The 26,287-nt window shown below is 54.1% G+C and overlaps 1 protein-coding gene across 1 annotated transcript in view; it reads left to right on the forward strand.

Annotated features, from left to right (window-relative positions):
* LARP1 (La ribonucleoprotein 1, translational regulator) overlaps positions 1-23,281 on the forward strand; it is a 41,515-nt gene extending 18,234 nt beyond the window's left edge. Inside the window, exons 3-20 of the mRNA XM_027718450.2 lie at positions 11,174-11,235; positions 12,771-12,836; positions 13,571-13,742; positions 14,306-14,437; positions 14,613-14,756; positions 15,440-15,602; positions 15,852-15,996; positions 16,137-16,311; positions 17,171-17,340; positions 17,583-17,942; positions 19,133-19,256; positions 19,849-20,054; positions 20,152-20,258; positions 20,643-20,794; positions 21,061-21,205; positions 21,438-21,547; positions 22,050-22,177; positions 22,760-23,281. Of these exons, the coding sequence (XP_027574251.2) occupies positions 11,174-11,235; positions 12,771-12,836; positions 13,571-13,742; positions 14,306-14,437; positions 14,613-14,756; positions 15,440-15,602; positions 15,852-15,996; positions 16,137-16,311; positions 17,171-17,340; positions 17,583-17,942; positions 19,133-19,256; positions 19,849-20,054; positions 20,152-20,258; positions 20,643-20,794; positions 21,061-21,205; positions 21,438-21,547; positions 22,050-22,177; positions 22,760-22,981 (2,783 nt within the window). The 3' untranslated portion in view covers positions 22,982-23,281. The remainder of the gene's footprint in view (positions 1-11,173; positions 11,236-12,770; positions 12,837-13,570; positions 13,743-14,305; positions 14,438-14,612; positions 14,757-15,439; positions 15,603-15,851; positions 15,997-16,136; positions 16,312-17,170; positions 17,341-17,582; positions 17,943-19,132; positions 19,257-19,848; positions 20,055-20,151; positions 20,259-20,642; positions 20,795-21,060; positions 21,206-21,437; positions 21,548-22,049; positions 22,178-22,759) is intronic.
* The last annotated feature ends 3,006 nt before the right edge of the window (positions 23,282-26,287 follow it).

The raw sequence follows: 26,287 nt of genomic DNA on the forward strand, positions 1-26,287 counted from the left end.
TGTCTGGCACAGCAGTTCCTTGGTCCTCTCCTCTCCCACATCCACCAACTAGATTTGGCATCAGGAGAAGCCCCTTCAAACCATGTGATCTGGAGTTCACATGGAAAGCTGAAAGACTGTAGCACCCTTGGGAGATGCAGGGCTGGGCTTGGCAGAGTGGTGGCAGGGCAGAGGGACACTGATATACCCCACTTCTGCTGTTGAAGGAGAACTGGGGGAGTACATTTGCAGCTGGGCTTCCTGCGGATGTGTTTGCCCTGAACATCAGACCCCTCTCTGAGGTGACTGATGCTCCACCTCCCAGAGCCTGCTACTGTGTGTGGTGGGGAAATTTGCTGCCTGTTCTGGAAGGGAACACTTCTATCACTTCAAGCAGATCTCCTGCTGGCTTTGTGTGCTGTGCCTGTGCCCTCCTGGCCTCATGTGCCACAGCCAGCCCTCCTCCTCTCCATGCTGGAGGATCCCAGACTTTTTAGTCTCACCTCTTGAGGAGCTGCCTCTGGGTGGTTTAATTGCTTTTCTTTGACCATCTGTAACACTGCTGTGCCCTTGTTGAAATCCAGAGACCAGAGCTGACTGCAGGGTGCAGTTGTGGATGTGCTGGTGTTCAAGAGAGCAACAAGTGATGCTCTGTCTTGGTCTCACTACTCCTGATGACTTTTTTTAATCTGCTGCTGCACCCTGACCTGTTCATTTTGTACAATTGTCAGCTGTGACTGGGATATCTTTCTTGAGTTATAAATGCCCCTTTGAATTAAACGCTGTAAAGTTTTCCATAAAGAGATGAGGGTGATGTTACCACTGCAGGGAAGTAGTTTTTAATCCTTTATAAAGAAAAGGAGGGGAGATAGATCTTTAAATTAGGAAAGTGCTGTGTTGCTCTCTTTTTTAATTGGGTATTCCTGACTTCTTTGAGAAGACTGATTTACTGGGTTGTTTTTTATGCTGTGTATTGACACAGGGGAGGCAGCCACCTGTAGCACTGAAATTACCTAGATTAGAGAGAGTGGTTTATACACCAGGATCAATGTGATTGAGCACCCAGGAAGGTTTTTTTTGTATCAGTTATTCAGAAAATCTGGAATTTCTCTGCATCTGGCTTAAGGTGGGAGGCACAAGTGAGGATGTATTTTGTGCTTGGACAGCATGCCCTGAAATCAGCTTGGCTGAGGTACAGTAATCCTTAAGTAGCAAAAAAAGAAGCCTTTCTGCTTGCTCTCAAAGATGGCAGGGATATTTAAGTGCCTTGTCATGGTTTTAATGCCCTGGATTCGCCAGCTGGAGGAAGCCCCCATACCTGCACTTAGTTTAATCCAGGTGCTTATGGGACTGTAAGATTTTTCTCAGCTCATTTCTGGAGACACTTTGCTTAGCAGGTGACCTAGGTCTGGCCTCCCTGAATTCCTGGGAGCGTTTGCTGCACTTGCTCTCCTGCCTCCAAATCGCTCTTGCTTTTCTCCACCCCAGGAGACAGGGCTGGATTTCTGCCTGGTGGTGGCTCTGTGTTCCTTGGCTTCACAAGCTGAGCTGCTGCTCAGTCTCCTCATTATATGCAGTCAGGGAGGCAGGTCTGCAGCTGTCCTGGTGCAGGCTTTGAGGGCGAGGTTAAGTGGTCGCTGCACAGGGGACACTCTGGTCCTACTGAGATGCCTCTGCAAAAGCAGCCAAAGTCAGGTACGGGAATCAAAGCGGGAGAAACTAGGAATGATGTTACTTAAATTACATCACAGTTTCCTTTCTAGAAGCCCCTTTCTTTGAGATGACAGGTTTTTCCAGAGGCATATTTTGTGCAGAGGTTGCACTTTAGCCTTGTACGACCCCTCACCCCCTCCACTGGCGCGGTGGGAGCCGTGCAGTCTCCTCACAGACAGTGTGAACGCTTGGAGCTGGAGGGTCTCGCGGCAGGCGCTTGGCTCTCGATTCCTGTCTCTTCATTGTTAAATATTTACAGTGAGACATACCAGATGCTTCCCAGGAAGGGTTTTGTCAGCTTCCAAGTCCCCAGCTGCAGCTGCAGAAGAGGCTGACGGCCATTAAAGGGATCATGTCAGCACAACAGTGACCTCCTCTCGCTCATGCTGTGGGTGCCACCGGTTTTGCTGTCTCGGTGGCCACAGTGGGATGCGGGCAGAGAGCATCCCTCTGCTGATGACAAGAGATTAATGATGTCTGGTCCTCAGGCTTTTGTTTTTCGTCTCCTTTGAAGTTGTTTCACTGCAGTGGCAGAGGGAGCGGGTGATGCTCTTGGATTTTGTTGCTGCACATCTTTTCTTCTGGGACTGTCTCTCCGCAGCAGTGGTGCCCACGTGTGACTCCTGCACGACTGCCTTCACTCCCTCTCTGTTCTTGGCATGACAGTGTCTGTCTTGTTCACCTCTCCACCCTGTGGAGAGAGGGGTGGGCTAACAGGGAGGCAAATTCCTATCACCAGCTCTGGACATTACCAACCCTGGGCATGCAGACTCCAGCAGGCTGGAGCATTGCTGCTGAATGCCACTCCTGTGCTGGTCTCACTGGTCAGGTTTCCAGTGTGCCTCCTGCTTTCAAGATAAGGTCCAGGACCTTGGGCTGGGCCCTGTTTGTGGGCTTTGGTGCTTATCAGCTTTTGCTGCTGACAAGGTGACCTGCTCTGCAGCACTGAGGATGAGGAGGGAGGGTCCCCCTAGCCTGGGCCGTGTGCTGGTCTGCCCCCCCACAGGACAGCCTGTCGATGCACACAGGGCTTGCTCCTGTCTCAGTGTTACAGCTGCGATGGATGAAGAAATTCCCGGGTCTTATGGAGGTGGGATCTCCAGAGGTGGCAGGTCTCCTTCTCTGGGGGGGGCCAGGGAGGAGCAGCCTCGCTAGGTCATCGTTTTTCCAACTAAATATAGTTGCCTGTGCTTTCATAAGGTCAGGATTTTTGTATCACGTGACTGTCTTATCCCGCCGCCCTCGGTCAGAGTAGGGGATCGTGTGTCTGAATGGGTAATAATTAACTGTTAACTAGCTTTTCATTAGAGCCTGGCAGAACAGGCAGAGCAGTGCAGCAAAGGCTAAGGGGAGCAGGAAACTGCTCCTGGTCCCTCCTGGAGGGTGGACACCCCCTTTTAATTTGCAAATCAGTTGTCCCCAAAGGTGAGTGGGTTGGGTTTTCTATTGTGTTTTATAAGGAGTTGCAAGTCTTGCATTGTTCGTCTGTCCTTGCTGTCCTGTTGTTCCTGCTCGTGTCACCCTTCCCTTCCCCCACTGTGAACTATCAACTGATCTCTGAGCTGGATTGGAGGAGGGCCTAACCCTCATCTCATCCAGGGTTTGGCCTGCCTGCATGCCCCGGGCCCCTGCAGCCTTGCCTCAGGCGCCCTGCTCTCCCAGCGCTGAGGTGTCCTTGCTGTGTGGAGCTGCCCTGAGTGGCAGCTGGATCAACTCATGCCTTTTCTCAGGGGCCCAGCCTGTCCAGGATGGACTGACACAGTGTTTTCCCTGGAGCACCGCTGGCTTTTTCAGCCCCTCTCCCTGAACCATTTAACCTGGCAGAGTGTTTGCAGGTGTCCTTGAAGGCTTTTCTGTCTTCCATCCTGGCAGAGGAACTGCTGGTTACGTGGTCTGCTGGCTGGACACTTGTCTGCACTGGTGCTGGAGTAGCCTCTCCCCAGGGATGGTGGGGTGATGGGTGCCTTCTTCCCTGGTTATAGAGGACAGGGTGGCTCAGCAGCTCTGGGAGCCTGAGCCAGCCCAGCTTCCTCATTTTGACAGTTTCTGGAGTCTGGTCAGCTGGGTGACCTTGGCTGTGTCCCCTGTGTGATGCCTCTTGGTTTCTGGGAACCACTGGCTTTCTCAGAGAACCCTTAGTTTAGGACTCATTTTTTTGTAGAAAACTGGGGGGGGGGAGGGTTTCGTGTGCTGTCTCATTCTGCATGTGCCTGGCATCTCGGGGATTGTGTGCAGTGGTGTGAGCATGGATCGTGTGTCAGAAGTTTCCTAGAAATCTCCTTCAGGGAAGAGCATTGCTTGAAAAGGCAGTGGAAAGATGTCACTTGCCCTTAAAGAGAGTTCATTTGCTACCTTTAATAGTGACTGTCTGTGCCAGGAAGAATCCACAGTGCCCTCACTGACAGTGTTAGCGTTAGAAATGCCTGTCAGCATTTCTTAAGCCGCTCCTCCTGGAGTGTAGCTTGGCCACAAGTTGAAGCATTTCTGTCTTGGGTAGAGAGATGCAGGGAGGATGATCATGCATTTTTGGTAAGTCCAGACCCTTCCTGTCCCCCATTTGCCCTGGAATTAAAAGTCAGACCCTGCAGATCACTCGTGTGTGCAGAGCTTGTAGCAGCTATGTGCATTTAAAGGAGCAGTGCTGTTCCTCAGCTCCCCGTAAGCAGGGCTGTGCTCTGTCTGAGCTCCTGCTCGCTCTGAGGGTCCGTGCAGGTCTGTGCTGCCTGTCTGTGCTGTCAGCAGAGATCGGCTCTGCACGTGTCCTGAGCTGCTTTACCTCCCCTTGTTCCAGGGCTTTTGGAAGTATCGGCTGAGGGATGTGAGAGTTTGGAGAGCTGGGATTATAACTTGTGTGCCCACACTCTCAGCCTGTGACAGAGGTGTCCTGCCTGTACCTGCCTGTATCCTGGCCTCTCTCCCTGCACTTTTCCAGGGCAAACTCATGAGCTCCCAGAGCTGCCTAGGACACCCAGGTGGGAATGTTCTCATGCTCTCTGTAGAGCTGTCAGATGCCCTTTTTGAAGTTATTTTTAGAGAGTGATCTTTGCAGCAGTTGCAGAGCTTACATTGCAGGGAGGTGTAGGCAGCTCCTTGCTTCCTTTGCTGTTACAGTAGGGCTTGTACAGTGGAGCTTCTGCTGAGGAGCTGTGGAAGATTGCTTGGAAGGCTTTAAGCCATGGTGCCTGCAGCTTATCTCCTGCTCCAGTGGAACCAGCTTCCCACATGCTTTACAAGCCTGAGTCCCGCTCAGCCACGCGCCTTAAGGATCCAGTCTTCGGCTTGGTCCTGATCTTGCCTGTACTAGTGCAGCTTTTCTTGCATGTGCAGGAAACCTATGATATTGCTAAAGTGTTCCTAAGTCTTGCCTTTCTGAACAAGGCCAAATGCTTCTAGCATGAGACCACGTCCTGCAAGTGGTGGGACCAGCTGTGGTTCTCTGCAGTCCTCAGGAACGGGTGGGAACGCCTGTTGTGGAGACACCAACCTCCTCATGCTGGAAGATGTCCTTGTGATAACATCTCATTTAAAGTTGTCAGAGAACTCCATCCCGTGCTCCCTTGGTTTCCCCCTCTGTGCACGCACACACCTCCAGCTGCCACTGCAGTTTGGTGGGAGATAAAGCCATAAAATGTTTCAAACCTAGAGGAGTTGCAGTCTGTGTGCTGAGTCTGTCCTGAACCTTGCTGGCTTTGTGAGCCTTGTGATGCCTTCAGCAAAATGTGAGCATGCCAAGCAGTCAGTGCTATAAATCCCAGGCTTTTCCACTCATGTGTGGAGGTGCAGCAACAAGCGTTACCCGTGTCGGTCTGGCATTAGCTCTGACACACGGCTGAGGCGGTGCTGGGAGCAGCTCCTTGGGAGGCAGGCAGAGGTGGAAGCTGCTAATCGGTCTCGGGGGTTTCTGCACCTCTCTCTGCACACAGGAGTGCTACCAGATCATTCCCTGGGCAGGCTGAGGCCCCCTCCCATCTGCTTGTCCTTCCTGGCCCCTTTATAGGAAGGATATGTTGCCCAGCACTGCTGCCTTGCTGATACAGAAATGGCTGCAGCACCCACAGTGGGCAGATGGTGTTTGTCCGTCCCTCAGGGCTTCTCTGCCTGTAAGTTCAGGCAGAGATGGAGTTTGGGATGGAGTCTCAACAAGAAAAATCTTTGGCACCATCTGCAGCAGGCGAGCTGCTGGTGGGAGGGAAAGGGCTGTTTTTGTATTGTGGGTCACATCTGGCCTGCAAGACTTTTGATCCTGCAAATGTCACTGGAGAAGTTGTGCTGTTGGTGGGCATGAAGCTCAACAGCTGTGTCCTCTGATGGCTTGACCAGGCTTGGACTCTGAAGTCATGGAGCTGAGTGCATGGACAGCAATGAGTGCCACAGGAATGCCTCCGAATCTGTGTCTTGCCCCTGGTGCTGTGCAGGTAAGGCCACCCTGGGAGAGAGCTTGCTTGAGGCCTGGAGGAGGGACAGGGTTGGTAATCTTGAGTTTTCCATGTTGGCAAGGTGAGGATACACCTTCGGAGCTGTTATCTGTTGCCTCTCTAGGTCTCCTTTTAGGCCAAGAAAGGGATTTCTGCAGCCACAGTGGTGTCCTGACAGGCTTGGCTGTGGGTGACTGCCTCTGCTGGGTCTGTCTTATGGGAGTTGCTTTGCAGGTTGGTGCTATCCCACCACATCTTTCGTGTGTGTCTGTACCCCAGGAGGGACTCGCCCGCCCTCCTGGAAAGGCTCTGAGGAAGCTGTTTCCAGGGGAAACAGTTAATCTCAGGCTGATTTTCTCTGTCCAAACAGTGAACATGGATATACCAATAGTGTGAGTGAGCAGAGATCCTCTTGAGTGTAAGCTGTCTAATGGTTTGTCTTTAGTCTTCTCAGAAGTTGTCATACCCGGGTGTCAATTGGTTTCTCAGGAGGTTAATGCAATACCTTGTCCTTACTGTGTCATTTTGACTGGGGCACTATTCCCCCTCTCACTTGCAATCTGCCAAGCCCCCCCGTTGTTCTGGGCACGGCTCACCTTTGTTCAAGCTGCACTTGCTCTTTCTCACCTAAAAACTCTAGGGAGCATTGCCAGAGTGGGTGTCCTGTGGTAGTGTTTATGACCTGTGGTCTTCACGTGTGCCAGGACTGTCCCGTGGAGCATGGGAGGGAGGGAGGATTATTTGGAGACAGAGTAGTGGAGTGGATCCTGGTGGACTGCTGGGCACGTGGCTGTCTATCCCACACGGCACCCTTGAGCTCCTGCTGGGGCTCTGGGGAAACTGGGGATACCAGTTTGTTTCTTCTAGCCCCGTCAGGACCTGCAGTACAGAGCATGCGCCCCTGCCTCAGCCTCTCCAGCACAAAGTCCGGGCTCTTGGCTTTGAAACCACCCTTATCAGCAGTTTCTCAGGTGCCAGGCCTTGGGCTGGAGCAGTGCGGGAGCAGGCCTGCTCCTTTCTGTTGTCTTGGCTGCTGGGTAAGGAGGGGTGTGCTGTGTCAGGGATGGAGCATATGCTGGAGCTGAGGACTCTGTATTCCTGCTGGGAGCCTGGGCTGCCCTCTCAGGCTATCCCAGCTGATGCTGGGGTTCTCTGAGCCCTTGTCTCTGTTGCACATGAGTGGTACACCTGAAGTAGGCACTACAGCATTCTTAGTGTAGGTGCAGGTATTTCTGCAGTATAATGCCAGGTCTCTGCCCATCGCTGTAGATTTATTCCCTCTCTTCATCCACCTCTAAAATTCCATTGCAAATTGCATTGGGATGTAAGAAAAGACAGGGAACCAGGCTGGCGGGTGTTGGTGATTTTCAGAGGTAAGGTCTCCTAGGCCAAGCTCAGTTGTCCGTCTTGGGATGGAGGGACATTTAGCTGTGGATCTGCTGTCACTCTGGCTGGGCTGTGCTATCGCTCTACCTGGCCTTGTGCAATGGCTCTTCTTCCAAGTACCAGGTGTCACTCACCTGGATGCCCCCATGAGCTCCCTCCCCGAGGGCTGTGCCACTGCCATCCATGGGCTGGAGCAAAGCACAAGGTGTCTGCACAGCCTTGCCCTTGGTGTTTGTTGGGTGCGTTGGGGAGCAAGTGTCAAAAGCCTGTGAGTGTTTTGGCTGCGCCGTGCCCATGGGAAGGATTTGGCTGCGATACTGGTGTTGGGGCCACTGTGGGTGCTCCCACCTGTGCCTCGTCCCCTCAATTGCTAAGAAATAATCTCCTCGTGGCTGGGCAACCCTATGGCTGGGCAAACGATCAGGTTCTGGCTGCAGGCAGTGAATCCAAACTTGAGACCTGCTTTTCTGTTCCTGGCTGTGCCAGCATCTGTTCTGTGGTCGCAGGCAAAGCTGCTCCTTGCTCCCCTGCCCGCTGTCCCCTTGCCAGTCTCACACCACTAAAGCCCTGGCTCCTGCTGCAGCTGTTTTGTCTGTCCTCTCACACACTGAGGCCCTGTTTCTTGGGGGCTGGTCAGGGAGTGCTAGTGCAACTGAAAATTACTTATTGCCAACAAATAAAGGTAAAAGGAGGGTTGTAAAATTACCAGAGGTCTGAGAAATCTGTCAGCAGCTTTTAAGGGCTCAGCTATGAACCAGGGCAGTATTTAGTGTCCCTCACTGCTTGTCCTGAGCTCTTGTGTGGGGTGAGCAGCATCCACTTGTTCCCCACTTCCCAGGTTGATGCATGACAAAGGACAGTTGAGTTTTTGTACAAAGAGTCTTCTTAGCTGAGAACCACAAGATGTGTTGCTGTCCCTATAGGAAGGACTTCTGAAGTCTGAGCATCTGGATTAACCTAAATGTGTTTTGGGTGCATCAGGTTTGGTTTTTAAAACACTTGTGTTTGCTAGAGTCTCTGCAAGGCAACATTAAGAGCAGTTTTGGGTTTGATGTCCAGGAGCTTGACTCCAGAATTGCTGATGGGTTGGAACTGGTGCCCTGGGTTAGGCTGGTGTGCCCTAGAGGGTGCCAGGCATGCATGGCTTCTGCTCACCACGGTCTTGGCTGGGTGGATGGTGTGTCCAGCTGTCTGTCTGCCAACACTGTCACACCCTCTCGGTCTCCTACCTTGGTCTCCACCATGAATTGCTGGATCTCGACTCTATCATCCATGCTGGCTTGGCTGTGCTGCCTGGAGCAGCCTCCTTCCCTCCCTCCCTCCCCCCCTCCCTGCCTGGCTGCAACCCTTTGTGTTTTGTCTTCCGTAGCCTCTGCAAATGCTAATTAGTCTTCTCAGCACCTCAGCGAGATAAGGGATCCTTGTTCCTATCTTGCAGATAAGGAAAGTGGCAGAACTTGTTTGAAACAATCTCCTCCCTCCCCCACAAAGATGATTGAGTCTGTGGCACACACCCCTGCAGCCTGTGCCCCTACGTCCTCTTTCACTTCGGTTGTGAGGGCACCATTCTTGACTGGTCCCCAAAAAATGCACAGGAACATCTATGGCCGTGAGGCTTCTGAGCTGAAGCAGCTGGAGGACAAGGCTGGATGCCATTGCTGTGAGCCCTGGGGCAGCAGCATGGTGGGAGCAGGCGCTGGGATGGGATATTCACAGAGAGACAGGGAGCCCTGCTGCCTCTAGCCCAGGAGATCGGTGCTGATCAGGCTGCAGAGCAAGTTCAGTTATTTCTTTCTGCAGTGCCAGTCATGTCAGTGCTGTTGGAGTAAGCAGGGGTGCTCTGTATGTGTGGAAAACTGGGCTGGCTGAGGGTGCTGTAGCTCCGGGTGCCTTTTGAGGCTGTTTTTAGCTGGTGACATCTGTGAGCGTTGAGGGGAGGATTTTGGGGGCTGTTTTGAAAGCACTTGCTTGTCCTCCACTATCAGGAAAGCTCAAAAGCCTTGTGGCAAGCTTTGTGCGGTAGAGCTGGGATTCTCAATGAAGTGCATGTGGAATAAATGAGGGACATGTGGGACTGCCACTTCTCATGAGGGGAAGCAATGCAGATGGGTTGGGGAGGTCCTGCAGGAAAGGGGAGGATCCAGGGAGAGCTTGGACTTCCCTGGAGTTGAAATCCCTGTGCAGATGCCTTAGAGAGAGGAACTGGGGAAGGGGAGTGAACATGGCTCTGTCCTGCCATGTCTGACTCTGCCTTATTGACACTTCAAAGCCTCCAGCTCTGAGCAAGGCCGGGCCAACAGGATGAATCACTGGTTTCAAGGCTCGGAAGGGGACCGGTTTTGATCATCTAGGCAAAGTTGTCCAGCCTTGCACAGGAGATCAAAGGCAGCTTTGAGCAGAGCTGAGTAGGCTACTTAGGGTGTTTCCTGGGGCATCCCCAGATAGCCTCTGCATTCCACCCACCCTCACCCTACCCCAGTCAGGGCTGCCTTGCTTTTAAACAAAGCCAGTGAGTCAGCGGAAAAGCTCACTCCTGCCGGCTGTGTGGCACCTGGCACGGGCTGCCCCTCGAGGCAGGGGACAGTGGGCCCTCCTCTCCCTGTGGAGCACCACTGTCCTGGAGGAGACCCTTGTACCTGGTCCTTGTGGGGCTGGTTTGTGTCGGGCAGTGACGTGCTGCTCTGTTGGACTGTGTGCCCTGCGTGAGCCTGATCCGGAGACCTTGCAGCACGGGCTGCCATTGAATTTCTATTTCTGGGGTACAGGAGGTGCCCTGTGAGCAGGAGTGGAGCACCACTGTCCTGGAGGAGACCCTCTTGTACCTGGTCCTTGTGGGGCTGGTTTGTGTCGGGCAGTGACGTGCTGCTCTGTTGGACTGTGTGCCCTGCGTGAGCCTGATCCGGAGACCTTGCAGCCAAACCTGTGAGGGGGAAAACAAATTGAATTTCTATTTCTGCCTGTAAGGAGGTGATGTGTGAGCAGGAGCCAAGATGGGTCATGGTGGGGTTGAAGTCTTTACTTCCTGTGAGGTCTGTGGTGGTGTGAACCCCAACAGTTGCGCTCTGATACATCAAAACACCCCAGAGGCACTCTGGTGCCTAAATACTTTTGGCCGTAGCAGGATTTGGGTACTTCATGGATCTGGTTCCTTCTCTCTGTATATTCCCTGTTATGAACTTCCTGGGATGCTGGAGTTCAGACCAGGAGACAGCGGTGCCCGTGTGTGCATCCCTCTGCCGAGCCCTCCTCTGCACCCTGGGGAGGGCTGGCCATGGCGTCATGATGGGCCTTGGCTGTTCAAGGGCGTTTGTTTTGCTGTTCAAAGCAGATCAGGTTCTCCCTGGTGCTTTGCAGAGCGAGCTGAGCTCCTTGAAACCCCTCCTCCCTGGCTGGCAAGGCTGAGTCGGGAGGGCAGAACTAAGTCAGGGAGTGCCTTCCTGCAGCAGGATGGGGTTAAAAGTCCATCTCTTGGCCACCTGGATTGATTTTCTGATGTTGTGATAAGGCCCTTAGGAGACACAGGTTGGGAACTGGCTCTGTTTCCTCTTCACCTTTTCCTCTTAGCCCTCCTTTGCTGAAGGGAGAGCTGGTTTGCTTCCTGCCTGCTTCCCTCCAGAGCCAACATGCCCACAGCCCTCAGCTATGTTTTTAACGGTTTTGTTCTCCTCCTCCTCTTGCAGAACTTACGACTCCAGCAAAAGTGGTGAGGGCTGCCAACCCAAGACAGCGGAAAGGAAGCAAGGTAAGGCTGTACCTGCTGTCCCTCTCTCTGGCCTCCAGCTTCTGGTGCAGTTGTCAGTGCTGCGTGAGTGTCTTGGGGGCCTGGAGAGCAGACCCCTCCCTTGGTTGTGGAGGGGCTGACATGCTGGCATGGCTGCTTGCAAGGGTGTGGAGGAAAACGTTGTGATCCTCCATCTCTTCAACATTTTAGTGGTCTTGCGTGATGCCTCGTCTGGTTTTCTGCCCAGCCAGGCAAGGGAAAACCTTCTTACCTGCTCTCTCACAGGGAGGTGCTTGGAGCAGTCCTGGATGTAGAAAACCTGTCCCCCCACTGCAAGGACACCCCAAGTTCCTTGTGGGCTCAGCCTGTGCCCTGTTTTGCAGTGCAGGCAGGGCAGCAATAGTGGTGTGTCCCTTCTTCCCTGTGCTATCTGTTCCTCACTGGCACATGGAGAGCCAGGGTAATCGATTTCAAACAAAGCAACTCCTTTGGAGGAACCTGGCCAGTCTGTTCCAGGAGATCAGTGTGTGATGGAGGGACAGTTACTGCTGAAGATGTTACATGCAGCTGGGGCACAGCAAGGGACATGGGTTGTTGGTGTTGGCTCCCAGCAACCAGTGAAGACGGATCTGCAGCTTGATAGGACTTTCCTTATCTTTTCTGTTTTGGAGAGAGGAGGGCCCTGGGGATGGAAGGTGCTCCTGTCTGTGAAACAGGCATGGCCCTGCACCGGAATTGGTTTTCTTAGGAAACCTGCCTCCTGAGGAGAGGAGCATGGCACCTGAATGTAAAGATGTGATGTCCTGAGGAACTCAGTGACTCCAAATTAATACAGAAATAAAAACCCCACAGGGGCAATGAGGAATTTCTGTGCCCAGATAAACTCAGTGCCCAGCCACGATTCATTGGTACCTGGGCAGCTGTTTGGGTTCTTTCCTCTGTCCACTGGTTCTCTCTGAAATGTGAAAGGTAGAAATGATGGCAATGGTGAGGTCATTTATTGAGCAGAGAAGTGACCAGTGTTCCCCATATGGGCATGGGGTGACTGGAATGAGGGAGATCCCATCACCTGCTTGAATTTTCTCACCAGTCCTGCTAGACAATCTGTTTGCTTTGTTGTTGGCTTGTGGGTGTAGTTGGGCACTTAAGTGGAGCTGTGCTTGGCTGTGACCCGCCACTAGGTGGAGGAGGTTCTTTAATGGGATGTGGTTGCTTCAGGTGGATTTAGAGTGCTGGAAGCTGAGCGCTTTCCCTGTCCAAGGGATGGTGCTTATGGCGAGTTAACCTGGGCTGCTTGCCTACCAAATGCTGCTGCTGAGGCAAAATGAGGCTTGCAGGACTGGTGACAACCTTGTTACAGTCGCTGATAGACGTAGTTTTTTGGGATTAATTCAGGGACCCTGCCTGGGGGGGAGAGGGGCTGTGTGTATGCAGTTTGGATGTCACCCTCAAGCCTCCCAGGGACAGCTGTTTGTGGGACGGTGGTGCATGGAAGTGCTTCTGGCTTCCCTAATGCAGAGAACAGCACTAATGGGACCTTTCTCTTTGGATTCCAGGTTGGTGACTTTGGTGATGCCACAAATTGGCCAACACCTGGAGAAATAGCCCACAAGAGTGTCCAGGTGAGAACACAGAACCATTGCAATGAGCAGGATAAGGCCCTTGCAGACCTCTCTGTCCCTCTGGAAGCACTGGCTGAGCCAGGCCATTTGGGGTGCTGAGTGTCAGTGTGGAGGCAGCCAGGAATAGTGTGCAGGGGATTTCCTTTTAGGGCTGCCCATGCAGCCGACTCCCTCCCTCAGTGCTATTCTGGGAACCTGGAGCCCAGTCTAAACCCTGGGCTGGGTGAAACAGGTAAGGCAGCTCTCAGACCCACTCTCCTCAGGGCTGCTTAGTGCAGGAAGGGGCCTGGGCCAAAGTCAGGACTTCCATAGGAGGAAATGAAAATGTGTGAGAAAAGGGCTGATGTGTCTGAGGGGCTTGGCCCTTCCTCTCCTGCTAAGGGACCTGGATGTCATTGAAACCTTTCTATTTTTGGATGCTGCTCTGCCAGCCCCTGGTTGCCTGTCACTGTTTTGCCAGTCTGGTCCCTTATAGGACACTCCATCCAGGAGCTCCAGGCCTCCCTGGCAGTCCATCTTGGTGTCTCAGCACATCTGGAGCACTTTGCAGCATCTCCCAGGCCCTTGCCCTGCTCATCCATAAGCTCCCCAGAGGAACAGGACAGCTCTGGGAGGTGGAGAGCAGGGATACTTCCAGCCTAGGACAAGGTCTTCCTGATGGGACAGTTGGGTTCTACCTTCAGCCCTTCCTTTTTCCCACCTCTCACATCTTTCCTGCACTGGTGTGTCTCCAGCAGCCGCACAAAGCACCAACCCTTCGGAAACTGCCTGTCAAGAAAGACATGAAAGAGCAGGAGAAGGGGGATGGGAGTGATGGCAAAGAGAGCCTGAAAACCAAATCAGATGAGTCGGGGGAGGAGAAGAACGGTGACGATGACAACCAGAAGTCAGCGCAGAAGAAGAAAGGTAAAGCAGAACCTGATGAGGGCAGTCCCCTGGCCTCAACCTGTCTCCCCATCCACAACCCAGGTGGAAGCATCCACTGCCTTCCCTGGGGGCCATGCTGCAGGAAAGAATCCCAGTGTGGGGACAGCTGTAGTGAAAGGTGTTTGCAGACTTCAGAGGAGCAAAGTGTCATATTGGTGGGAGCAGGACCCAAGTAGGGGTGTGACAGGAGCCTGCTCTCCCTGTGCTCTGTGGTGGCACAGAACAGGCCCTGACTGTGGGTTGTGTCAGCTGTGGTTGACACATGGGCTTGGTCTGGTCTGAGCAGGGGCAGAGGAAGGACAAGTGCTGTGGCAAGTGCAACAGGAAAGGTCTGTGTCATGTCCCTTCATGCCTGAGAGTCCTGGTCAGTGCCTTTCTGCATCCAGCAAGGCCTGGAGGGATGTCCAAGGACAGGGTCTGTCCAAAAGGCCCTGCTGCTTTCTCTCCTCCGTGTGTGGGGGCTGTGTGGCAAGACAGGGCTGCGGGGGAGGAAGCAGATGCTCTCTGAACCTATGTCACACCCAAACCCTGTCCTTTTGCAGGCAACAAACACAAGTGGGTCCCTTTGCAGATAGACATGAAGTCAGAGGTGCCTAGGGACAAAACCGCCTCTCGGAACAACCGGCAAAACGAGCAGCACAGGCACCCCTCCAACAACCGCAGCGAGCTGAAAGGTGGGGGCTCAGGCTGGGGACCTGCTCCCTGCCCTGGCCGTGGGGCACAGCAAGCCCTCATGCCCAGTGGGCACATTTCCTGCCTTCAGAGGGCTCTGGGTGCAGCGGGCTTGCTCCAGGGAAGTGCTTTCATTCTGTAACACTCCTCCTGCCTCTCCTTCCCTGTCTGCTGCAGGCTGGCACCCAGACAACAAGCACGAGCGCAGCTGGCAGGATCACGACGAGACCTCCAGCGTGAAGAGCGAGGGAGGGGCCGTGCGAGGGACCTTCCGGGGCCGAGGCCGTGGCCGTGGCAGGGGCCGTGGCCGTGGCAGAGGAGGTGATCACTGTGTGTGTGGTCTTGTGACAGCAAGGAGAGAACTGGGCACGTGACAAAGTGTGCACAGCTCTGCGTCTCTGTGTGTGAGAGATTTGGGCCTCCAGAAGTGGGCTGGGAAGGGCAGAGCACTGTAGGGATACAAGGAAATATTGTGGCAGGTCATCCCAGCTGATAAGTTGAGCTGCTTTTAACAAAACAAAAAATTCTTGCTAGTATTTTAATAGAAGCAAATGTCTTCCCACTACTCAGGCCAAGCTGTTCTTCCTGTTTTCTCTCCCTTGCAGTATTTCTGTGAGCAGGAGTTGAAACATGTTGATACTCCGTGTAGGCTTTATGTCATGTTGAGAGCCAAGCAGGAGGTGTGTCTCGGATAAGGGAGAGCATCTGCCCTGGCATTGGACTGGGCAGTGTCTGTGCTAACCCTCACCTGGCTTCAGTATAGGGCCTTTGTGTGTCAGCTGGGCTGCCCAACTGCTCCTGGATAAGAGGGCTTCTGGCCTCTCCTGTGGCAAAGGCAGAGAGCATGGGGATGAAGGATGTGGGTGCCCCATTATGGGCTGCAGTGGGGTCCTCAGGAACAGTGCAGGGGGAACTATTTGTACAGGAGTCTGGCCCCATCTGGCAGCACAGCCTGTCTGGCACATCCCAGTGTCTCTGTGCTGACCCTTACTGGTGTCCCACAGGGCACTTTGACTACCAGTATGGGTACCGGAAATTCGAGGGCTCGGATGGCTCCCGCACCCAGAAGTACGCCAGCAACATCACCTACTACTTCGACAACATCAGCAGTGCTGAGCTCTACAGTGTGGACCAGGAGCTGCTCAAAGACTACATCAAGAGGCAGATGTGAGCACCACCTCTTGTCCTTGTCTGAGCATTGGGTGGTGGGGGGGACTGCACGGCCAATCCCATGGGAATGGTTAGAACTGAGGTGTGTTGACACTCTGCTTCACTTACAGCACCAGCTCGCCCCACATCTGGGCTCCCCAGGCTTCTCCCTTCAGTAGCTTAATTGGGAGGGGGGTATAATTCCTTAGGGGTTGCCCAAGGGACAGTGACTTGGAGCTTCCTCTCACTGACATGTTGTCCGTACAGAGAATATTACTTCAGCGTGGACAACCTGGAGCGAGACTTCTTCCTGCGCCGCAAGATGGACTCGGACGGCTTCCTCCCCATCACCCTGATCGCCAGCTTCCACCGAGTGCAGGCACTGACCACCGACATCAGCCTCATCATCAAGGTGAGGGCAAGGAAAGGTGGCCTTTCCTTCTTGTCCTGCATCTCACCACCCTTTGTGTGGTGCCTGTTTTCTATGGACGAGTTAGCCCCTCAACGTGCCAAGGCTAAGTGCTAAGTTAACCAAGTATCCCTTGGTTCCAGGCTCTGAAGGACAGCAAGGTGGTGGAAATTGTGGATGAGAAGATCAGGAGAAAAGAGCAGCCAGAAAAATGGGCTCTGCCTGGCCCTCCTATGGCAGACTACACTCAGACTGACTTCTCACAATTCATCAATTGCCCTGAGTTTGTCCCCCGGCAAAGCTTCCAAAAAGAGACAGGTGAGCACTGGGGGAATGTGGAATGAGGTGTGGGATGCAGTGCTAGGACTGCAGCAGGACTGAGACCCTGATAGTCAGGAGTGTTCCCCAGGGCAGGGCTCTGCCACTGGCTTTCTGCCTGGTGGTGGGAGCTGATCCGAGCTCTGTCCTTGGACCTCCAGAGCTGCTGCCTCCATACGTGGGGGGAAACATGAGAGACTGAGTCTTGTGGCTTTTCCTCTGTGGGGGCTGAAGGCATTCAGGGAGGGTCACTCCTGCTGGAAGTCTCTTGGCTGTGCCTGGAAATAGTCTTATGGCTGCTGGGCGGAGCAGAGGACACTTGGGAATCCAACTTTTCCTTACTGGGTGAGGAGATACTGGGCACAAATTGGGCAGCAGATGTGGAGCTGTCAACCAAGTGCTGGGGAAGGGTCTGCTGTCCTTCATGGGCTGCTCCTGCTCTTGTCACCCAACCCCATGGGGGCTGGCAGGAGCCCAAGCCTGCACCTGAGAGCCCAACTGGAGAATCTTCTTGGTCCTGTTGTAAGAGTTTTGGCAGGAGAAGATCTATTCCCACTGGCTCCAGACTGTCTTGGGAAGGTTTCCCAGAGAGCAGCACAGCATCTGCCTTAGGGCTTTGTGTGTCTGGGAAACTGTCACCTGCAAAGCTTTGTGGCCACCACTGGCATTAACTGGAGATTCCCACTCCAGCACCTGTGGGCACTGTGCTGGTAGCCTTGGCCACAGGATGCCAGCTAGTCCTGCAAGCTGTGCTGTGCTGCCGGAATGACTCCTCCTTTGGTCAGATAATTTGTAAGTACACAACCCCCCAGGCTCCCTCCCTCCCTCTAAAGCACCTTGTGGCTCTTTTTGGCTCTAGAGTCTGCTCCTGGCTCCCCACGTCCTGCCAGCCCCGTCCCCACCAAAACAGAGGAGGTCAGTAACCTGAAGACAATGCCCAAGGGCCTGTCCACAAGTCTGCCAGACCTGGATTCAGAGACATGGATTGAAGTGAAGAAGAGGCCTCGGCCTTCCCCAGCCAGGCCCAAGGTAGGTGGTGATGAAGGAGCTCTTGGAGTGGGGGGTTTCCCAGTTGTTGAGGTGACTTGAATCATAAGTTGGCAGGCTTCAGATCAAATAGGGTACTTGAGCCCCTTTGGAGCTCTTCCTCAGTGGTGTGAATAAGGTGTTCTGGCTGGGGTGAAGAAACAAGGGGCAATAGCTTGATCTCTTGTCACTTGTTTTGCTGTGTGGTCTTTACCCTTGTGTCACCCTTGTCCCCCTATCTGTAGAAACCAGAGGAGTCAAAGACACCCCAGCAGCAAAAGCAAAAGGACCAAGATGAGCCTGAGGAGCTCGACTTCCTCTTCGACGAGGAGATGGAGCAGATGGATGGCCGCAAGAACACCTTCACCGACTGGTCAGATGAAGATTCCGATTACGAGATCGACGACCGCGACGTGAACAAGATCCTCATCGTGACGCAGACACCTCCTTACCTACGCCGGCATCCTGGTGGGGACCGGACTGGCAACCACACCTCCAGGGCTAAAATGAGCTCGGAGCTGGCCAAGGTGATCAATGATGGGCTCTACTACTACGAGCAGGACCTGTGGACAGAGCAGTTCGAGCCAGAGTATTCACAGATCAAGGTGAGAGCAGCTGATCCAAGGAAGGGAGTGTGTGTGGGCTGTGGGGAGCCTCACATGCAGCAGGGTGGCTGATGGTTAGTGTGGGGTGAGAAGGGCAGTACAGCAGGTTACAGCCCACTCATGGGGTAGAGCTAAGCTGGGATTAGTCCTCTTGCAATGTTTGGACTTCCTGGTTCCCAGCATCATGCCCTGCCATGTCAGGGATAAACACAGCTCTGTAACAAGATGTAAGGCTGCAGCCAGGTAAACAAAGTGCCAGTAGTGAGGTGACCTGGAACGTGGGGCCCATTGCTTTGCTGTCTGCCAGGGTCTTGGCTGGCAGTGTCAGATCTGTGAGGGGAAACAGGTGTCTGCACTATCCAGAGCACCCTGTGCTTCATGGCACAGTCTGTTGGAGACCACACGTACTGGGGACAGGTTCATAGATGGCTGGGCTGCACTTGGCCTCTGCTCTTCTCCATTTTGGTATCAGTTTGCACAGACATGGGCTTTTTATAGAAAGCTCATCTGCTGCTTTGAAACATTTGAGTCCCAGCTTGGTGACTCTCACGGTTGGGGACTTGCCTGGACTTGCTCAGTGACAGAAATTATGGCTGGAAGTGGGGTGTCTTGTTGGAGCTACAGCTGAGCTCAGTGCTTCCATGTCTGGTTCATGGCCCCTGGCTGAAGGAATGCTGCTGTCTGGGGTGACAGAAGCTGTGGGGGGAGCAGGTGACAGGGACAGTGCGTGCTGTGGGTGTGGGTCCTTCAGATACATGGGAGTGTTGTGCCCCACTGCTGGCGTGGCTGTGGGGGTGTGGGGAGGGAACTCTAGGGCCACAACACCATGGCAGTGGCAGGGGGGCCTGGCTAAGAACAGGTCACTGAGCTCACCTTGAGCTTTTACTGCACCAGCACTGGCCTGGGTGGGTAAAAGCCTGAGAGAAGCAAGTGCTAATTGGCGGAGCTGCCTTGAAGGATTCCTGGAAGCTTAGGAGCAGCAAGTGGTTCATAGTTCATAACTGGACTGTGCAGTGCCCAGTTTTCTGTCTGCCACACCTCCCCTTCCTACCTCTGTGCAGCAGGTCCCCCTCTGGGCACCAGGCCCTGTGACTGTGCTCAGGGCCCAGTGCTGTGGCTGTTGCACATGATTGTGATGGGGTGAGGGCAGAAGAGGGCAATTTCTTCACCATCTTCCTCTTACAACATAGCAAGAGGTGGAGAACTTCAAGAAGGTGAATATGATCAGCAGGGAGCAGTTTGACACTCTGACCCCAGAGCCCCCCGTGGATCCAAACCAAGAAGTCCCTCCAGGTCCCCCCAGGTTCCAGCAAGGTAAGAGATGGGGCATGAATGGGTTGGACTGAATTTGTCCCTGTTCCTTATGCTGAGAGGTTCTTGAAGGTTGGGTAGCAGATAGGGAGAAGGAATTGGAACCACAGGCACGTGGGATTATCTTTCCCAGATAAAAAACTGAATGTTTTGGGGCTCCATCAGAGGAGGTGCAAAAGAAGGGGTGTCCCAGTGGAGTGAGGTGACCTTGGCAAATTTGGATGTAATTACCTGGATGTGACTTTCCTCTTGGACCCTCTCTGAGTACCTGGAAGGCAGCTGCCTGCTGGGCCTTGTTTGCCTGTGTGTGCCCCCAGTGCCATGTCCTTCTCTTGAAAATGGGGGGTTTGTTGCTGTAGTTTGCCACTAGAAAGCAAATACCTTGTGGGATCCCTGGAAGCTCCATCCTTGGATCTGCTGCTAGGCTTTGGGTTTTCTGACCAAGCTGATGTCATGCTGGATTTGATGCTGGTCGTGTGGGAGGGCTGGGATGTGTCCCTGCATTCCTCCCCTCTCTACTTCCCATCTGCCAGATGGCAGAGACACTCATGCTCAGAGCTCAGCCTGACCTGGCTGGGGGGGTTTCTCCCTGCAGTACCTACAGACGCTTTGGCCAACAAGCTGTTTGGAGTCCCTGAGCCTTCCACCATCGCCCGGTCTTTGCCCACGACTGTACCAGAATCACCCAACTACCGCAACGCCAGGACCCCCCGCACCCCCCGCACGCCGCAGCTGAAGGACCCGACACAGACGCCCCGGTTCTACCCCGTGGTGAAAGAGGGCAGGACGATAGATGCCAAGGTGGGAGCCAGGGCTGGGCTGCATGATGGGAGCTGGGGTTTCCCAGCTGGGGCCTAGGGAGGAAGGGAACACATCCCTGATATATTGTGTCTTGCAGACTCCACGGAAAAGGAAGACGAGGCACAGTTCAAACCCTCCGATGGAGTGCCACGTGGGCTGGGTGATGGACTCTCGGGAGCACAGGCCACGAACCGCCTCCATCAGGTACCAGGGACATGTGTACAAGATCATGGAGCAGCCAGAAATGGGAAAGGGAGCGAGTGTGGGAAGGAAGGGGGAAGGCAGCATCTGCTGTTGTAGGGGAAGTCTCCTCTTAGGTGACTGCAGAAAGAACTAGGACCAAACCTGCCCCTCCTGGAAGGGCTTGGGGAAAATCTGAAGCCATGGAGAACAGCGAGATGAAACTTTGTTAGAAACATTAATTCCGTTCCTTAGTAGGCTATTCCATGGCTCAGATCCCAAGCCCAGGGTAGACAGTCACAGGGAGTGGGACCAGCAGATAGGTACTATGGGGTGGAGCGTGGCCCCACTCCGCTGTTGGCTGGGTGGTGCCAAGGAAGGGTGTTGACAGGAGTCTCTCATGCTCAGCTCCAGCCCCTCGGAGGGGACTCCAGCTGTCGGGAGCTACGGCTGCACCCCACAGTCCCTGCCCAAGTTCCAGCACCCTTCGCACGAGCTGCTCAAGGAGAACGGCTTCACACAACACGTCTACCACAAGTACCGTCGGCGCTGCCTTAACGGTAGGGACGCTGAGGGGGGCAGGGTGTCCCTGCTCTGCTGTGTTGGGCGCAGGAACTGCCACAGGGCACAGACACAGGCACGGGCAGGGTCCTGTGGGACAGCCCTGCTGGCAGCTGATGTGTCCCCATGGTTTGTGGAGAGCATGGGCTGCAGTGTCCAGCACTGGGGCTGGGTGTTGTCACATTGCCATGTGGCCCTCCTGTGCATAAGCCCTTGACTCCTGGGAGAGGATCTGCCTTGTAATCATCCCCTCTTCCCAAAACAGAGCGGAAACGACTGGGCATTGGTCAGTCCCAGGAGATGAACACGCTTTTCCGGTTCTGGTCCTTCTTCCTCCGAGATCACTTCAACAAGAAAATGTATGAGGAGTTCAAGCAACTGGCTGTGGAGGATGGAAAGGAGGGATACAGGTAGGAGGGGAGGAGCAGAGTGGCCTCTCCTGGTAGGGGAGTGAGGGAAGAAGGGTTGGCCTTTCACAGGGCTCACAGCAAAAGGCAGCAGCTCTGCCTTGCTCGAAGGTGGGTCTGAGGTCACCCTCAAGTCACCTGCTGCTGGTGCTCAGCAGGGCTCTCGCCTCAAGAGCCTCTGTGCCCTGTGTTGTGTGCACCTGTGTGTGAGCCCCCCATGCTGCTCTGTTCCCAGGTATGGTCTGGAGTGCCTTTTCAGATACTACAGCTATGGGCTGGAGAAGAAATTCCGGCCAGACATATTTAAGGACTTCCAAGAAGAGACCATCAAGGATTACGAAGCTGGTAGGTGCCTCCTTTGGGATTGGCAGTGATGTAGCCCAGCTGCAGGGCTGCCCCTGGGCCTCTTCTCATCATTTTGGGGAAGCCACATAGTGCTGTACGTTAACATGTGCCACGGGGACCGGATGGACGTCCTGTTGCTCACTTTGTGGGAGGGTCAGTGGATGCTCACTGTCCTGAAGAGTCCTGGGGGATGGAGGAGGGCAGTGGGGGGCTGTAGCTCTCCCAAGGCATTCCTTTAGACACACCAGTTCACATAAGATTTCTCAAGGCCCTCCAGTGGCAGGGCCTTGTCACCACCAGGTCAGCTGAGCTTGGAGACATCTCAAGTCAGGGGAGCTTCCCAGGACTATTGTAGGTTGCTTCCTTTGAGGTTTTCCATCTTGCCTAGGTTGTGCCCACCAGCAGGACAGGAGGGTTTGTGGGGAAGCCTGGAGGAAAGGTGTCTGACATCTGGTTTGGTTTTTGTCCTGCTGACGTCTGGATTGGTTTTCTTTCTCTCCAGGGCAGCTCTATGGGCTGGAAAAGTTCTGGGCCTTCTTAAAATATTCCAAAGCCAAAAATCTGGACATTAACAGCAAACTGCAAGAATACCTCAGCAAGTTCAAGCGCCTCGAGGACTTCAGAGTAGATGTGAGTAGACACAGCGCCTGCACCACACTGATGTACCTGCAGACAGCCCTTGGCCCCTCCAAGGATGGAGGATTTTGGGGGGTCCCCAGGTGGTGGCAGGTTGGGGAGTGGGAGCAGTGACATCTACTGCTCCCTGTTATTGCAGCTGGGCCGGGAACAATCTGCAGGGTTGGAATATTGTAAATCCACTCAGAGCAGGATGAAGGAGCTGGATGAGACCGTCCTCTCTGATGAACTGAGGATGGAGAAGGAAAGGGAGCCTTGATGGTTTTAGTAGAGCCAACACTGTGTGGAGCTTCTGCTCCCAAACTTCTGGACTATGCCCCTGTGTGGGAAGCAGGTGCCTAAGAACAAGTTATCACCATTGTGCTTGATTGGAAGTCAGTCAGTCTTTCTGTCAGCAGATCTGTCAGTGGGAGGTTTGGAGAGGAGGGCAGCTGAGTGCTTGGGATATGTAAGTTCCTTGTGGGTCAGGGAGAGAAGTTGCAATTGGAGGCTTGCAGGAAGGCTCTTCCCTGATCCTGGGGGAGGGCACCTGCATTTGGAGGAGGCTGTGCTGATACTGAGGTGCTTCTCTTCCAGCCACCCATGGGGGAGGAAGGTGGACACAAGAGATACCCTTCGACGTCAGGGGGAGATGGCAGGAAGCGCTACCCATCCCAGTCTTCCAGCAAAACGGTCAGCCAGTGCCCATCCAGCCAAGCCCACGCCTCACCCAGCCAGCCTGCACAAGAGGATGCCAAAAACCTGAGCCAGCAATCCCCTGCCCCATCGGCCGCAGAGTCGCAGACAGTGGGGAAGTAGAGAGGCTGCAGTGTCTGCTTCCTGCCGGGGGATGGGGTGGGTTGGTGGGGGACTGGCTTGGAGAAGGGAAGACATGAGGGGGTGGGACAGGAAGGGAGCTGGAAGGTGGGTGCCCAGGAATAGGCTGCTTGGGAGAAACTTCAACGCACACGATCTTCTTCTCTTGTGGCTGGAAAGCAAAGACTATCTACATCTAAAACACCATTTTGCTATTACAACCCTGACCAGAGCCAGACCCGCTCCCAGCAGACCCACCCTTTCCTTTCCCTTCCCTCCCCTCCTGTGCACACACTCATGTCTTAGCGTCTCTTCAAAAAAAAAAATGTGTTCTGGTTGGGTTGGAAAGGGGAGATTTTTTTATTATTATATATATATATCAAGTTTTAAATTATTGCTAGAAGTTCGTCTGGATTTACCAAAACAAGTCTGCTCTGTGTGGCCCCAACGACTCCCCTCTGTGTCCCCCCTCGGATCTCGCGGGGCAGCCGCTCAGGAAGCTCGGAGGAGCGAGGTTCCCCAGTGGGGGACCGAAGCCACAGCGTGTCACGATGCTGCGGAGCCTCTGATCTCCATGACCCGGCTGGCGTCTCCCATTCCACGTACGGCGGTGCCTCTCCCGACACCGACCACCGCGACAGGAGCATCGCCCTGTTCGTCCTCCTGCTCCCTTCCCGACCCCAACGTCTTCACCTTCCCGAGGGTCTGGCTCTTCCCTCTGCCCACCTCTCCCTTCTGTCACGGACAATTTGGAAGTCAACCAAAGGACCTTTGCCAAGGATAGGCTTGTTCTGACTCCTTCCTGCGAGGATGGCTGGTTGGGAGGCTGGCAGGCACCTGGACTCGAGCCTGCGTGGACGGTGCATCCGCTGCCCCAGGAATGCCCGTCGCATGCAAAGACAGGACTTTGCCGAAGGAGCTTTTCTCTTCCTTTTCCCTTGGAAAAAATGACATGACATAAAAAAACCCCACAAACCCCTCTGAAAAAAACGACGACAAAAAAACTCTTTAAAAAGACACATCTCCCTTTGCTTTCTTCCTTGGAAATATTATTGAAGAAAAAAAAACAAACAAAAAAAACAAACAAAAAAACCCCCAAAAACACACAAAAAAAAAGTTGCCTTACGGTGGAGCTGGACGGGGGAGGCTTGTTGGTTTCCTGCATCCTGGGGTGCACTGGGCTCTTGGCCCCCCCAGGCCCAGAGACTCCTCACGGCATTGCTGCCGAGCTGATCTTCCCTGCGGCCTTTCCTCTGACCCCGCAGCTCGCTCGGATGCCTCTCCTGTCATGGAGCCTCCCTGCCAGGCCTGAGTCTCCTGGGGAAGGTGCCGAGGGCAGTCAAATCCAAGACTTGTGCTCACGCAGTAGTTGAAACCTCTCCGCTGTGTTTGTACCATGGCAGCCTCCTCCCTATGACAGCAACTGAACGTGCTCATGGCCTTGCTCAGACCCCTCGACCCTCTCCAGGCAGGAGGTTGATCTGCTCCAGTCTGTGCTTCCAGCATGGTTGGGGGGTGAGCACAGAGATTGTCACAGCAGCTGGAGGGACTGGTCCTTTCTGTGAGCAAGTGGGAGAGCTGGCGTGTTCCTGGTGCCACTTGATGCTGTAGCCTGACAGGGAGTGATGCAGCCCTAGGAAACCTGTCCCACAGCAGTCGCTGGCTCGGGACTGCTGGTGCAACTTGTGCAGGGGCGAGGAGGAGACCTGCCCAGCAGAGGAGAGCTCTCACTTCTCACTTTGTGTGTTTTGGTTTGGCAGGTGGCTGCATGGAGCCTCCCACTCAACACAGTCCCTGTGCACCTCCCAGGGCTCAGATGACACCATACAATGCAGCTCCTTGCTGGGCTGAGGCAGGACATGGCTGCAGAGCTGCTGTGGCATTTACTTGATTGATCCTGCTACCCCACACTGGGTGGGCTTTGGCAGGCAAATCCTCCCCAGCCTGTGAGCTTTGCAAGGGGCATGTGTCAGAGGAGTGAGATCTGAGATTTCCAGTGCTACCTTTGGAGTTGCTCCAGAGGTAGCACCGGAAAGTTGTTTCTTTTCAGCCAGACCCACCTGCCTTGCTGCCACCATGCTCCATCTCCTCAGTCCCTGGAATACCTGCCGTGCAGATGGCTTGGCTGTGGCTCTGGTGCTCCATCGCCTGAGCTGCAGAACGTGCTCCTTTGTGGTGTGGAGTGGAGCAGGTATGCAAGAGGTGGCTCCAGAGGTGCAGCTCATTGTGTGACCCTCTCTGCACCATCACAAGCTGGTACCAAACAGCGTTTTCCCAAAGGATCCAGTTGATCCAGAGCTGCATCTCAGAGCTGGGAGGAGTCATCTCTCCAGGGCTGTCCTTATGCAGCCACGGGGCGAGTGGGTGAGAGCAGCCAGGAGCTGAGGAGAAGGGGCAGGAGGGGGAGCACGGTCAGGCTGTCATGAGCAGTGGCTGTGGATGCTCACCAGGGCCTGGCTGAGGTCATCACTTCCCAAACTGACACTGCCTCAAGGATGCTGCTTTGGTGGGGGGAGCTGGGCTGGAGTGAAGTGGCTTCGTGAACTGCTGCTAGAATTGAGAGCACAGCTGGGTTTGAGAGGCTGGGGAGCTGCTACTTTGCTGTTTCCTGGTGGTGTGATCCTGCCCTGCTCCATCCACCCCTGCTGTGTCACCCTGCAGCTGGTACCACTCACAGGCCAGATTCCAGCAGGCCAGCCTGCCTGAGGCCATGGATGCTCCACTACGGCAGCAGTGCTCTGGGGTTGTGGGGTGGGAACTGGGCAATATGGGCAAAAAGTTAACACTTGTACAGTGCTGTGGCCGTGACTGTTATATCTGGATTTCCCCTCTTGTGAGCCAGAGTCAGATCTCTTGAGGTTACGGATGTAGCCGGGTTTGTCCCTGATTTGGGAAGGAGGAGGCTGGATCAAGGACATTGGAGATGTGTTGCTGGTTGTTTGCAAGTGGAAGCGGGTCTGGATGTGCACGGGTGGCCCCGTTGCCACGTCCTGTGCTCCTCTTGTGGGTGCGTGTTCTCTTTAGAAGCCAATTGTCTGCATTTTAGCAACAAACATAATAGAAAATGAGGAGGAATGAGCTTCTGCTGTGGAGTTGTTGCTTGTGGAGCAGACTGTGGAATTGCTTGGGTAGTAGAAGAGGTAGAACGTTTCCCCAAGAATTTCCCAAAGTCTGAGTTGATTTAAAGTAATATTTTCACTTTTGAGCCTGAGACTCTAGTCTCAGAGTTTTCCCTTCCCCCTCTGCCAAGTCAGTGGTTTGTCACCTTAGTGTGTGCACCTGTTTCCCAGGGGAAGGTGGGTCAGAAGA

Source organism: Pipra filicauda, unplaced genomic scaffold (assembly GCF_003945595.2).
Source record: "Pipra filicauda isolate LSUMZ 115617 unplaced genomic scaffold, ASM394559v2 scaffold3_size10097308_pilon, whole genome shotgun sequence".
NCBI lineage: Eukaryota > Metazoa > Chordata > Aves > Passeriformes > Pipridae > Pipra > Pipra filicauda.